The sequence below is a fragment of the Pyrus communis genome, chromosome 10 (assembly GCF_963583255.1).
Source record: "Pyrus communis chromosome 10, drPyrComm1.1, whole genome shotgun sequence".
In the NCBI taxonomy this organism is placed as follows: Eukaryota; Viridiplantae; Streptophyta; class Magnoliopsida; order Rosales; family Rosaceae; genus Pyrus; species Pyrus communis.
In genome coordinates this window covers 22307844-22319710 of record NC_084812.1, presented here as the reverse complement: position 1 = coordinate 22319710, position 11867 = coordinate 22307844, and the positions used below count along the sequence as shown (strand labels likewise).

Here is an 11867-nt window from a genome sequence, read left to right as displayed (position 1 = left end):
GGCATACCCAGAAGAGGGTAGCGGGGACAAGGTTATGCGCTGGGTGGTACAGCACACTACATTATCATGCCAAATAACAGTTGATTACAAAATCCAAATTATGTTAGAACTCAGGATATCACGTTAAGTCATAGTTGATCCCAAAAGCTGATTTTGGTAGAACTCAGGATAAATCTCAAGTAATTGTAGCTGTCATAGGATATGAAAGAAAATAGCCTACCTTAATAAATCCTGTTTCCGTGCCTCAAACTTCAATGATAAAGGGACATAAAAAGGTATTAAAAAAAAAGAATGAACACATGTGTGGGCTTGTCATGGTAAAGCATCAAAACAATCCAGAAAGATTTATTTGGTTAAGAGTGAATTAAATTTTTTAATGAGCCTATCTCTTTGTTAGGTCAAAACAGGTCGTCTTAGGAAAGAGTAAAAAATTTACCTACTATACCAAATACTACTAAGATCTTCCAGGCATTCACTTCATTTATGTGGAGACCTGTATTGACCAAAAAAATAATCAGGAGTCCATAGTAAATTTTAAGGCATACCCTGGTGCCTGAACTGAGCAACGAGGCAAATGATCTCTTTCAGTCAGATAAGTCCTTAATGCCCGAAATAAGAATGTACCTGTTAACAAGATTCCACTTGATTTCCCAAGAAAAGCAATAATAGTGATGAATCCACTAACAATTCTTAGTGTAATCAAATGCAATTTAATACTCATTAGTGCACATATACAGAATAACAGCCACAAATAGTATATTGGAAGGAAAGTAATTATCAGTTAGCACTGGCACCCAGATTCGAGTTAGCACTTAAATTTATTTGCCATGGAAAAGAAGTCAGCAATGCTGGAGAAAAGAAAAATAACAGAGGCAAATTATGCTCAAAAGAAAACTGTTATTTGTCATGACAAGAGAATTTATCTGCATTACATAAACAGTTGAGATTTGTTTTTGTTTTCCTATTTTAAACTTCTTCAGACGAGTATACAAAAAAATGGCCATAATTACATGTGCTTGTTTGCCAGAGCCATAACTTATATTGGCAGGTTTCCCTCTGACAATAGCACCATCAATCTTGTCTAAAAGGTCAAGTAATCCAAGGAAATATACAGTATACTGTCGTCCTCACAGAAGCATATTCAAATCTGAGAGGTCGTCCATAGGAATGTCAAGCCCTTCCGCATCATGGTCTTGCAAACCGTCATCATCAAAGTTAAACCAAGTACTCAGATCTTGGTTGCCACCAAGTTCATTGGCTACTCCTAGTTCTATCGAGTCTAATTCATTCAGATGCAAGTTTGCAAAATCCATTTGTTTCTTGGTCTCTGTAGGACCCTGAGGAATGTCATTATAACGTACAGGCTCAACCTCTCGTTTACTGTTATTATTGTTGCCAACAAGTTCAACAAATCCAGCTGAAGGGGCATTATTAATCAACCCATTTCCTGAAGTTGATAGCTGAGCGGTCTTCTGTTTGGGCTTTGTTTTGGTTTTACGGTCACCCTTATTGTTACCCAATGATTGACGGCCAGCTTTGGTGACAGAATTCCTGGCTGACGTATCTTTGTCCCTTTCTCTCTCACTTCTTTTTCCCTTTGCTTGGGCCAACACAGTACCAAGATTTGATGCAGCTTTCAAGGAGGGGCTGCCAACATCATCAAGCAGAACTTCCTTCTTTTTTCCTCTGTACAATATTGGTCCAGTTTTAGTAACCTGCTCAGAGGGATGGGTAAGACTTCCAGAAATACCATAACCCCTGCCATACTTATTATGATGATCATCCGTCCAATTGGAAGAACCTGTAAAAAGAAAAGAGTGAAGGCATTTACAAAAAACAGGTCACCTGAGATTAAGTTTCTGCAAGAAAGATATCTATAAATAAAGGGTGCTGTTATTGGCACTCCAAAATAGTGCACTCCTCCCCATACAGATTTCCTTTGTACATTTATAAATTTGGAGGGCCTTTTTGGAGTGCTGACAACAGCTCCCATAAGTAAATCAGAGGTGTTTGGACAAAAGTCCAAATCATGGGAGAGAAATAAAATTGTGTATTGGTTTTGTCTGATATATATGGCCCCTAACTATACAACTGCTTTCAATATCTTGCAAAACATGCAAACTGTGGCACATAAATTTCTAAACATATACAAACCCAAAAAATAAAAATAAAAAATAACAAAAAGTATGCTAAACCAACAAATACTCCTCAAAAGCAAAGCGTTTAAATACTTAAAAGAACTAACCTGAAACCCCAGTTTCTTGTTGAGAGTTTTGATTTTCAAGTGGTGAACTTAAGCCGTTGCATTTCATGGTTTCTTCGTTGCCACCGGGAAGCGATGCAGCGAAAATGACATCTCGAAGTACAGGCTCATTAAAACAACTTTTTCCGGTTTCTTTATATTTTTGGCATCTAGCAAGAGTCCTCTTCATAAAAGCAATGGCAACTTGCTTTGAAACCTTAGCAATCCGATATTTTGAAGCAATACTTCCTCGAGTGGCCTAAGAAACAAGAAATGAGACCTTTTTATGGTCTAAAGTAATACTTCATAATTCACATGCTACAGCTATAATTCAGCAGAATGTGGGTACATGCTACAGTTAAAGAACATCATTATTTGTGCACTTTAATCAAGATGTAAGTAATTGATGGTTGGTACACGCAAGTTTGAATCCCATCCCAATAAGCAAATTGAAAAAAAAGTACCAGAAGCTTTCTGTAAGCCAACTCAACAAGCTTGTCCATAGCAACCTGCTCCCGGCGCCTGCAATTTAGCCACATTATTAAAACTTCTACAGAATCAATGAATCAGTTCTTGTGTTGATTTTCGTACAATAAAATATATTATACTACAAATTTCTAGAAAACATCTAAAGTATTAAATATCACACCGTCTTTCGGTGTCCATGCCTTCTTCAATTGCTGCAACAAATTTGTTTAACTGTATCTTCTTCCCATCAACCTACAAAGTCAGAAGAATCAGAATAAAATTTATGTTAGTAAACTATGAGATAACATAGGAAAAATGAAGACATAACTCGGAATGGACCAATTGCAAGACAAAAATGGGCAATCATATGAATGAGGAGAAAGTTTGGTTTAAAAATGTGAAAACGCGGTTGCGTTCATAAGAGGTGATATCTAAGAGCCATAACCTGTTGGTGAAGTAGCTTCTGTAGTCCAAGAATATCTGTATCAATTGCTTCATCCTCTCCATCTGCTAGATCAGGCTGAGACAAGGCAAACAGTAAGTAGCTAAATTATTGTAGGAAAGGGATTGAAAAAGGCAACAGAATTCGAAGTATTTCCCCAATCCTAATTCAGCACTGGATGACATGCAAATTTCCGGCAGAAAAAGGACTGACCCTGATAAACCCAGTAATGTGAAAAGACACTTTACGGTCATAGAGCTGAAAACGTATACATCATCACTTGCATAGGGTAAGCCCTTACCACTGTTTCTTGATACAGGCCAACACTATGTAGCTCCAACAAGAGTCTGTCCTCCAGAGGCATCTGCTCATACGGGCAATCAGAGGAAGAAATTCTTGGAGAGTTTGTACCCACATGTAGTAACCCATCTGCACCATTTTCGGAAAACACAGGGAACATCCCACTCTCTGAATGCAATACTCCAAAATCTACTTTTGAATAATCATTACTGTATAATTGATTACAGATTCCTGTGGCATTCATGAAGCCACTATCCCCATTGTAAGGGTAACTGTCAATGGAACATTGATTGAGAGTGTGCAAACCCAAATCTGTATTATTTGCAAACTGGATCCCGATCCTGTTCCTTGGCTCAACATTAATAGAGGCACATGTAGCACTAGGAGAATTGTCCCCATTATATTGTAAAGACATAGTTCTCCAGTGAATGTCTTTTTCAAATTCTTCTATTTCATCTTCCATGATTAGAGCCGATAATACTCTTTGGTACAGTGGAGGCACTTTCTTCATTCCTTCTGAGTCTAATTGTCCACAAGATACATCTCCTTTTTGAATTTGGTCTTGCATGTTGCACTCGTATGGTCCAGAAATAAGAGTCTTGGACACAAAGTTCTCTTCATGCACAATATCACCCTGGGAAACAACATAACTTCATAATTAACATCACAGTTTGTATCCTACTCAGCAGGATATTTGTCCTCCTCTGAAACAAGTAATAGTAAAGTAGAAACTAAGCGAAGCTGGATAGAATAATTTAACATCATACACAGAATAACCCCGTTCATAATGTCTTCTTTTTCATTCTTGCCCTTTATTGGTGTGTGTCCTTCGCAAGAAAATCATCAATTTCAAAAATTAAACCACTTGCGCAACCACCCTTTTTGTAACATTAACTTAAAAGGACAGTGTTTGCAGAGTTTGCACAAGCATAGAAGGAAAATGCGTTGCTGAACATTTGAAAATCCTAATGAATGCCTAAAAACTGAAGCTTAAATAGATGTCTGAGGTGGCACACTTTAGGATGAGATACAAAATACAAGTCTCAAGCCTGGTTTGGTACTGAGGTGATTCTGAAAAAAGCTTGGTATCAAAAAAAGCTGGGTGCTGTTTTTGTGTTTGGTAAACATTCAGTTTCAGCTTTTTTTCACAGTTTTGGGTGAAAAAAAAGCCAAAAACAGGAAGCTGCAAAACCCAGCTTTGAAAAACCGGCTTTTTTTCACTTCTGTTTTACATAAAAGTTTACCAAACACTATAATACTGCTTTTTTTTTTTTTTTCAAAAGCACTTTTACAAAAAAGTTTACCAATCACATAAACTATGACACTGGATGGAAAATAACCAAGATTTAATATAAAGAAAGATGGCAGAGATAGAAATCAGATATCAAAAGCCTCTGTCAATGAAAGTATATGCTAGACATTACCGAAACATTATTGGCATTGCCTAACATCAGAGACATGCATTCATCATTCTCCTCCACAGATATGAGCTGAATTGAGCAAACATAAAAACAGGGAAAGTATTAGTCAGGGACCAAAGCAACCTAATAAAAGAAATTTTCTTGAGAGAGATGTAGTGATAAATTCTAGCTTCTACCTGCTCCTTGAAGTAGGATACCACCTCTAAACTGACAGGACCGAAAATTGGTTCCATTTTCTTCCAAAATGAACTAGAACAGGCCAAATCTGCAAAAACAACTAAGCAATACCATTATGAAAATGTATAGGAAAAAAACATAGTTATAATGCACATTTAAATGTATAATAAATGTACACACATAATTATAGATTAGTCTCAGAAACATACCGTTGGCATTACAGGCAAAATTTGCAGCTTTCAGAAGTTCTTCATGGTCATCATCTGGCTCACCTGAAACATCATAAGCAACCGCATATCATTGCAGCCCTTAAGTTTCAAAGAGCCAAAGCACTATGTGCAGTACATATATTATAATTTATTTTTGTGTTGGAAAAAATCCAAAGAAAATAGTATAGCTCTCTAAAGAAGTTCGAAATCATATAATGATAAAGATGATTCTTCTCATTCATGGAGTGTACGGACACGCAATCCAAATGAAAGTAAAACTTCGACAGATGGCACAATATACAGAAGGAAGCTGCTATTGGCACTAAAAAAAGATCATCCTGCACTCCTCCCTGGTGATATAAATAAGGGATGGAGGAGTGCAGAATGACTTTTTAGTGCTACTAAAAATTCCCTATACAGAAATGTAATTAGCCAAGTATCCAAACCCTAATAATGTTTGATCCCTGAGAAAATTAAAAGAATCATTTATCTATTAATAACCTTTTGGTACTGGTACAACAAGAAATAGTAAAGTGGCCTAGTCAAAATATACCAATAAATAAAATGCTGGTACTCTACCTGCACAATCAGGGGAACCGTTGGTAGATATATGGCCCGGAAAAGCAAATGCCTTCCTATCTGACAATTTCTTCAGAGGAGGACGCCCTGACTTACTGAAATAAGAAAAAAATACAAAGCTTAAACATAATACTGTCAAGGTTTGCTTTAACAGGAAAATGCTAAAGTGAGAAAATATAGATCATATGATTCTGAAAGAAAATATTAATGAATAAATAAATTAGTTATCACCTTCCATTCTTATCGGAACCAGGCCTCATACTTTTGAATGGCTTTGCCGAGGCTGGAGTCTCCAATTTTTCCCTTGTAGTTACAGTTGTAGCCCTACAAACTAATGATCCCCTTCCACTCCTTCCCTGTCTCCGAACACCAACTCCAGTTTCCTCTTTATTGAGCAATTTATTCTTCTTTGTAGGCATTATTGAAGAACCAGTATTCTGAACATCATTCACAGCTTTCTCATCTACTTCACTGCAACCTGGTCCTTTCTCTTTCAATCTACTTTCACGATTTTCACCAGCACCAGATTCTTCACTTTCAGATAATCTGGCAGGAGATGAAACTATTTCCTGTTTAATTTTAATTTGCTTGGCGCCAATCGCAACACTCTTCTGAAGCATCCCATTGGTCCCAAAAGAATTTAATCTACCACCCACATCAGAAGGGGAACAGCTTTCTGAGGGCATCTGCACTTCATCATGGTTTGACACAGGCGACACTAGATTTGATCTTCTGGTTCGAGACATTTTCTGTGGTCTCTGACCAACCCATTGAGCCATGGGGGAAGAGGTTGATCCTGTGGGCATAGGACGTTTGCGATTGGTAGCCCCACTCACTGAATGATTTTTTGGTACACTTGGAGGTTGTTCCCATCCCTCAGGCGTTCCAGATGTGCGAGGAAGACTAGGAGATGAGGTGCATGCAGTTACAGGGCCATTTCTTGGCGCCCTTGAAGCCTTTCCTTTTGTCACTGAATCAGGATTGAGTGTTTGACTATCATCGCGAACGTTTAATCTGAACAGAGTGGTCACCAGATCAGACATAAAAATATTTAGTAATAACCAGTTAAAGAAACCTTCAATGCAGCAACAAGAAACTCTTTCACAAGCATAGTATGAGCACATACTTATTGTTTCCCTTTAGTACAAGTCGCTCCTTAGTCAACCCAGACGTTAAATCCCTTGAAAGCGAGACCTTGTCCGACTCATTCTTGAGCATAATACGACCATTTGCACTGGAAGGCAAGGAATTAGAATCTAACTTATTAATGCCATTACCACCAGTAAATGACCCTGATCTGCAAGAGTGGAGAAATTTCTCGTTTTATTTAATAGCTAATAGCAAACAAGCCTAATAAGGAAGCAAAACCAGTACAAGGATTACTGCATGCAACAAGACAATTTCAAAAGAAAACCACAACTATACAACCCTGAATACTGAATGATCAAACCTCTACTTCCCTAAGAAGAGAATAAAATGTTTCAAAAACAATTCATACACTATAGGTTTGTTAGAATAACAAACACAACACATTATTTCACTCAACCCTTGGGACTTTACACGTTGAAGGGAATGTCCAGAATATGACAAAATTAAAAAAATGGCAATTCAAGTGGTGGCTACTTTTTTTCTATTCGATTTTACACTTTACATGTAAAAAAAGGGATTTTAAAGAACAACAAGAACATCTAATAAGTTGTGTAGCATCAAATCATTCAAATATGATACAACTACAGCATGTCATCACAACACCCAACTATGCTGCCAGTATATATGATAAATATACCTCTAATACAAACATTGTGAGTATATAATTTCTTGGTTCTCTAAAGTGGTGGTGGATGTTTGTTAACATATAAAGTCACCTGAAACTTTGGGCATCACAGGCTTGGGGACTAGGCTCCTCATTAGGTTTATGATGCAAGGTTCGCTTTAGCTCTGCATCACCATCCATGGACCTGCTAAATACTGTGCCTACAGAACGCTTCCTTTTCATTTTCTTATCCCATACTTCCCCTCCAGCAGGTAGTCTGCGAATCTTTTCCTCAATGAGATCAGAGCCTTCACCTCTAAGCATATCCCTATCTTTTCCCATGACCACAGGCTGCCTTGTCAGCACATTATTTCTGCTTTCAGCCTAAAAAGATAAAGTTAACCCAAATGTACATGTTATGAAAACAAGATTCAAAATTAAGTAACAAATGTAAATAGCCATGAAACCCTAAGAATCTCAAACAAGTTAGAGATTTGCGGGAAGGATAAAGACTTTCAAGCTGAAACCTGAAAAATTTATAGTCAATGTATTCAGACTTCCAGCTCAGGATAATGTTAAACCTGAAAGGGTGGTACTACTTTCTATCAGAAACAATTAGTACTATTTCAACACCAGTTAAATGTTTTTACATTCTTCATTTCTAGTGACCTTTTGTTGTTTCAAATTCCCATGCCTATGTCATGGGTTCAAGCCTTTTCTTTAATTTGATTTTCTCTTCCCAGGCTGTATCTTCCTTTATTTTCTGTAAACCTTACATTTCTTAACAATTTAAGAAAGTGAAAACTGGAAGACTAATTCCACTAATGTATGTTTGCCACTGTTTATAGCATTAGATGTTAATATATAGCAATTAACTTCAAACCCCAAGGTAAACTCTCTGAATACATACCCTTATTTCTGTGACTGATGAGCGAACTCGCCTATTCATCACAACCGACTTATTCCTGTCCTCCAGCCTTTGATTCATAGGATCTGAAGAGTTTCTCGAAGCTCCCACCTTCAGCAAGTTTGATCCACCTGATCTTTCATTTGTTATAAACTCACTCCTTTGTTGCTTCTTTAAGTTTAAAGCTTCACAATACCTGTTCAATTTGTCTATGGATTCATCCAACCTTTTCGCTCTAACCCTGACCAAAAATTGTCTTAACATCAGCAGAGAGAATACTTCTTGAGACATCCCAAGGCTTACCCACTTTCAACAAGGTCGATACTACATAACCTTGAATTAGAGGTGCAACGTTCAACTATATTTATTAGAGAGATAAAGATTAACTTTTTAACTTCATAAAAAGGACATCAACACTAGAGAGGATCTCGAGCCACAAATAAACAGATTCAAGGATAAATGGAAACTTCAAAGTTATTTAAATTACCTGGCCTGGTTTGAGGCCTCTAGCACACCGGCTTTGAACCATTTTAGGTCCTCTGTAGCCACAGGAGTGTGGGGCTTCAAATTAGCTGCTCCACATGGATTGTCTTCTGCACTGCCCCCAAAAGGTATTCCCAGAACCCTCCTTAGCTCACCTAAGGGAGTAAACTTCTGATCCCCCATTGTAATAGGATCTAACAGTAAACACTGAGGTAGTGGAGGCAAATTTCCTGCCGAAGTACCATTGCCCCTTGGAGTACTAGCACCAGAACTAAGCATCCGACTCTCACCACCCTCACGGAAGCTTCCAGACCTATCGAAACTAGAACCAGGGTAATTTCCCCTCAGCCGATTTGGATGGCCCCCAGCAAAGGCCAAGTCCTCTGGACTGGCTGAACTCATCTCAAATCTCGCACCTCCCGCCATTACTCAGGCCCAAGGGAGCAGGCTCATATCAACAAGTACTTTCTTCCTATAAAACTAGTTCTCAAGAAACAATTTCAAATGCAGTGATCTACAAGTACTGGACAAATCATATCCATAAATAAATGGCCATTCTGAATTTATCTGACCACATCTACAATACCCATTCAGCTTAAATTAGTACAAAACCAAATAAAAACTCTGTTCTCTACATATACACAGAAAAAAATCTACACATTAAAGTCAAAGATAACAAGAATCATTGTCAGAAATAATACAGTGCCGTGTACAAGTCACCAATTGACATTCTTCCACCCCACAATGGCACACCAACCGGTTCCGATGTTAAACTTAGTGTAAGTTCACTTTCCAAAAGCAGAATTGAGTTCAGATAATTCAAAACAGAGTTGACCAAAAAGCTACCTTTACCAAGTGTCCCATACAACTGGAAAAGATACTCAAGATTCCAAATTATACATCCACTAATTTCCCTAAATTCTTCTAACCAACCAACAAAACAACTCAGCAACTACAATTATTCATAAATTGCTCTTTTTTTCTTTTACAATTAAATCAACCATTTACCACTCTGTAAAGCACATAAACAGCTTTACTTCAAAATAATTCGGGAAACTGGACATATACCAAATTAAGAAAGATACCCAATATTACAATGCAAACCCTGGAATTAAGCTACTAAAAATTAGGGTTTTCGGAAATTGCACCAAATTGACCCTGAATTTCCCTCGCAAATACAAAATTCGGGGAAAGAGAAGCTAGACGCAAAACGAAACGCAAGAGAGACGTACCAGCATTGAGCGATCGAGGATGAAGAGATCGAATTGTAGGGTGACAAAGTACCCGTGAATTCTAGGGATTTTGGGGGTGGGGGGTGGTTTGGGCGTTGAAGGCTTGGTGCTGTAGTCGTGGAGGTTCTCTGATAGAAAGAGGAATGGCTGTGGGTCCCACTCCAATTTAGCGGCTGACTTTTTGACTGCTGAGTCCAGCAGCCAGCAAGGGAGAGAGAGGGGATTAAATTTAAGAAATACTAACTAAAAGGTTTTGAAAATATTAAGTTTTAATAAAAAGTTGTAGTTCTATTAGATTATAGATGTCATTGTGCAGATCGTAATGCATTTAGGGATATCTTAGAATATTTCTTTTGTAGTTAATAATCCTATTAGAGTAAGGATTTAACCTTTCTTATTACTATAAATAAAGACACAATGGGATGATACAACGCATACCTCATAATTACATCTCTCTTTTGCCGACGGTTCTCTCCCTCTCTATTCCTAAATACAGTTTAGTCAATTAGGTCCACAACACATTATCAGCGCGCTATTACCAGAAGCTAAGGAAACGAAAGATCGTGGATGAGGCTTTCTTCTACAAAATCAAAGGCTTTCAATTATTTTCTGCCAATCAGGCTCTTTTAACATAAATTAAGATATTTGAAACGACCTTGAAGCATAAAAACATTCCCGATGATGTATGAACCCTCTATATCTATATTTTCCTTTCAATTATATATATTGCATATGTGTTCATATATTTTGTTTATAAATATATTGGGTAAATTACATTTTACCCCCTTAGGTTTAAGGTCGATTTTAATTCCTTCCAACATCTTTAAAACATTTGAATTTCATACATTTACTTATCATTTTATTTCAATTTCATACATCCGTTAAAAAATTTGTTAAGTTAACCATTAAGTGATGACGTGGTGAATAAGAGGTCCCCATTTGTGCTGATGTGACCGCTACATTTGTGCCACATGGCTAAACACTTAATAAAATATTTAAAATATTTAAATAATTAATTTTAAAAAAAGTTTAAAAATAATAATAAAACCCAAAACTAGATAGTCTTCCCCACCCCCTTCTCCCCACCCAAGCCCACCCCCAAACCACATTCCTCTCTCTAATCCTTAAACCCAAAAACCATTTAATCTTCCCAAATTCAAAGACACCCTCTTCTCCCCACCCAAGCTCACCCCCAAATCCCCCCTCATGACATTCTCTCGCGCGCTGCCCACTACTCGACGTCATCGGCCACAGTAGCCACTGCACCTCCCACACCTACTACGACGTCGGTGAGTGGAAAAATCACAAATAATTTCACCAGAAAGGGCGTCGTCAGCAAGGTCTGTCAGGTGATCGGAGTCGTCGTTGATGTTAGGCTCAAGGAGGGGTTGCCGCCGATCGTCACTGCTCTCGAGGTCCTGGATAACTCGAATGTGGGATTAGAGATTAGAGAGAGAGGTCCTGGATAATGGTTTCTGGGTTGAGGGATTAGAGAGAAAGGGAGTGTGATTTGGGGGTCGGGAAGGTTTAGGGATTAGAGAGAAAGAGAGGGAATGTGATTTGGGGGTGGGGAAGATGATCTTGTTTCGGGTTTTTTTTTTTTTAATTTTTTAATTTTAATTTTTTATATACTTTTCTTTAATTAATTAATTTA

The 11867-nt window shown here is 37.7% G+C and overlaps 1 protein-coding gene across 4 annotated transcripts; it reads right to left on the bottom strand.

Moving 5' to 3' along the window:
- Window positions 1–877: 877 nt before the first annotated feature.
- On the bottom strand, window positions 878–10379 carry LOC137746797 (uncharacterized). 4 transcript variants are annotated; one of them, XM_068486806.1, is made up of 16 exons: window positions 10214–10379; window positions 8986–9558; window positions 8502–8739; window positions 7704–7975; window positions 6965–7072; window positions 6070–6852; window positions 5839–5933; window positions 5260–5322; window positions 5050–5138; window positions 4877–4942; window positions 3454–4086; window positions 3156–3230; window positions 2892–2962; window positions 2707–2764; window positions 2246–2501; window positions 878–1801 (listed from the first exon to the last, which is right to left on the bottom strand). In XM_068486806.1, exons 2-16 carry the CDS (start codon window positions 9405–9407, stop codon window positions 1128–1130), a joined length of 3903 nt encoding a protein of 1300 aa, XP_068342907.1. In that variant the 5' UTR covers window positions 9408–9558; window positions 10214–10379; the 3' UTR covers window positions 878–1127. The 4 variants fall into 4 exon arrangements, with proteins under 4 accessions (XP_068342907.1, XP_068342906.1, XP_068342904.1 ...); XM_068486805.1 differs by having other exon boundaries at window positions 6965–7135; window positions 8502–8733; window positions 10214–10378; XM_068486803.1 differs by having other exon boundaries at window positions 6965–7135; window positions 10214–10376.
- Window positions 10380–11867: the final 1488 nt, after the last annotated feature.

Bases quoted from the DNA above. Each gene is read 5' to 3' on its own strand.
- LOC137746797 (XM_068486803.1), bottom strand. From the start codon at position 9,407: ATGGCGGGAGGTGCGAGATTTGAGATGAGTTCAGCCAGTCCAGAGGAC. The intron at 6,853-6,964 runs GTATGTGCTCAT...CACTCTGTTCAG, and splicing joins GTACTAAAGGGAAACAATAA to ATTAAACGTTCGCGATGATA. The intron at 5,139-5,259 runs GTATGTTTCTGA...TTGTTTTTGCAG, and splicing joins TTTTGCCTGTAATGCCAACG to ATTTGGCCTGTTCTAGTTCA.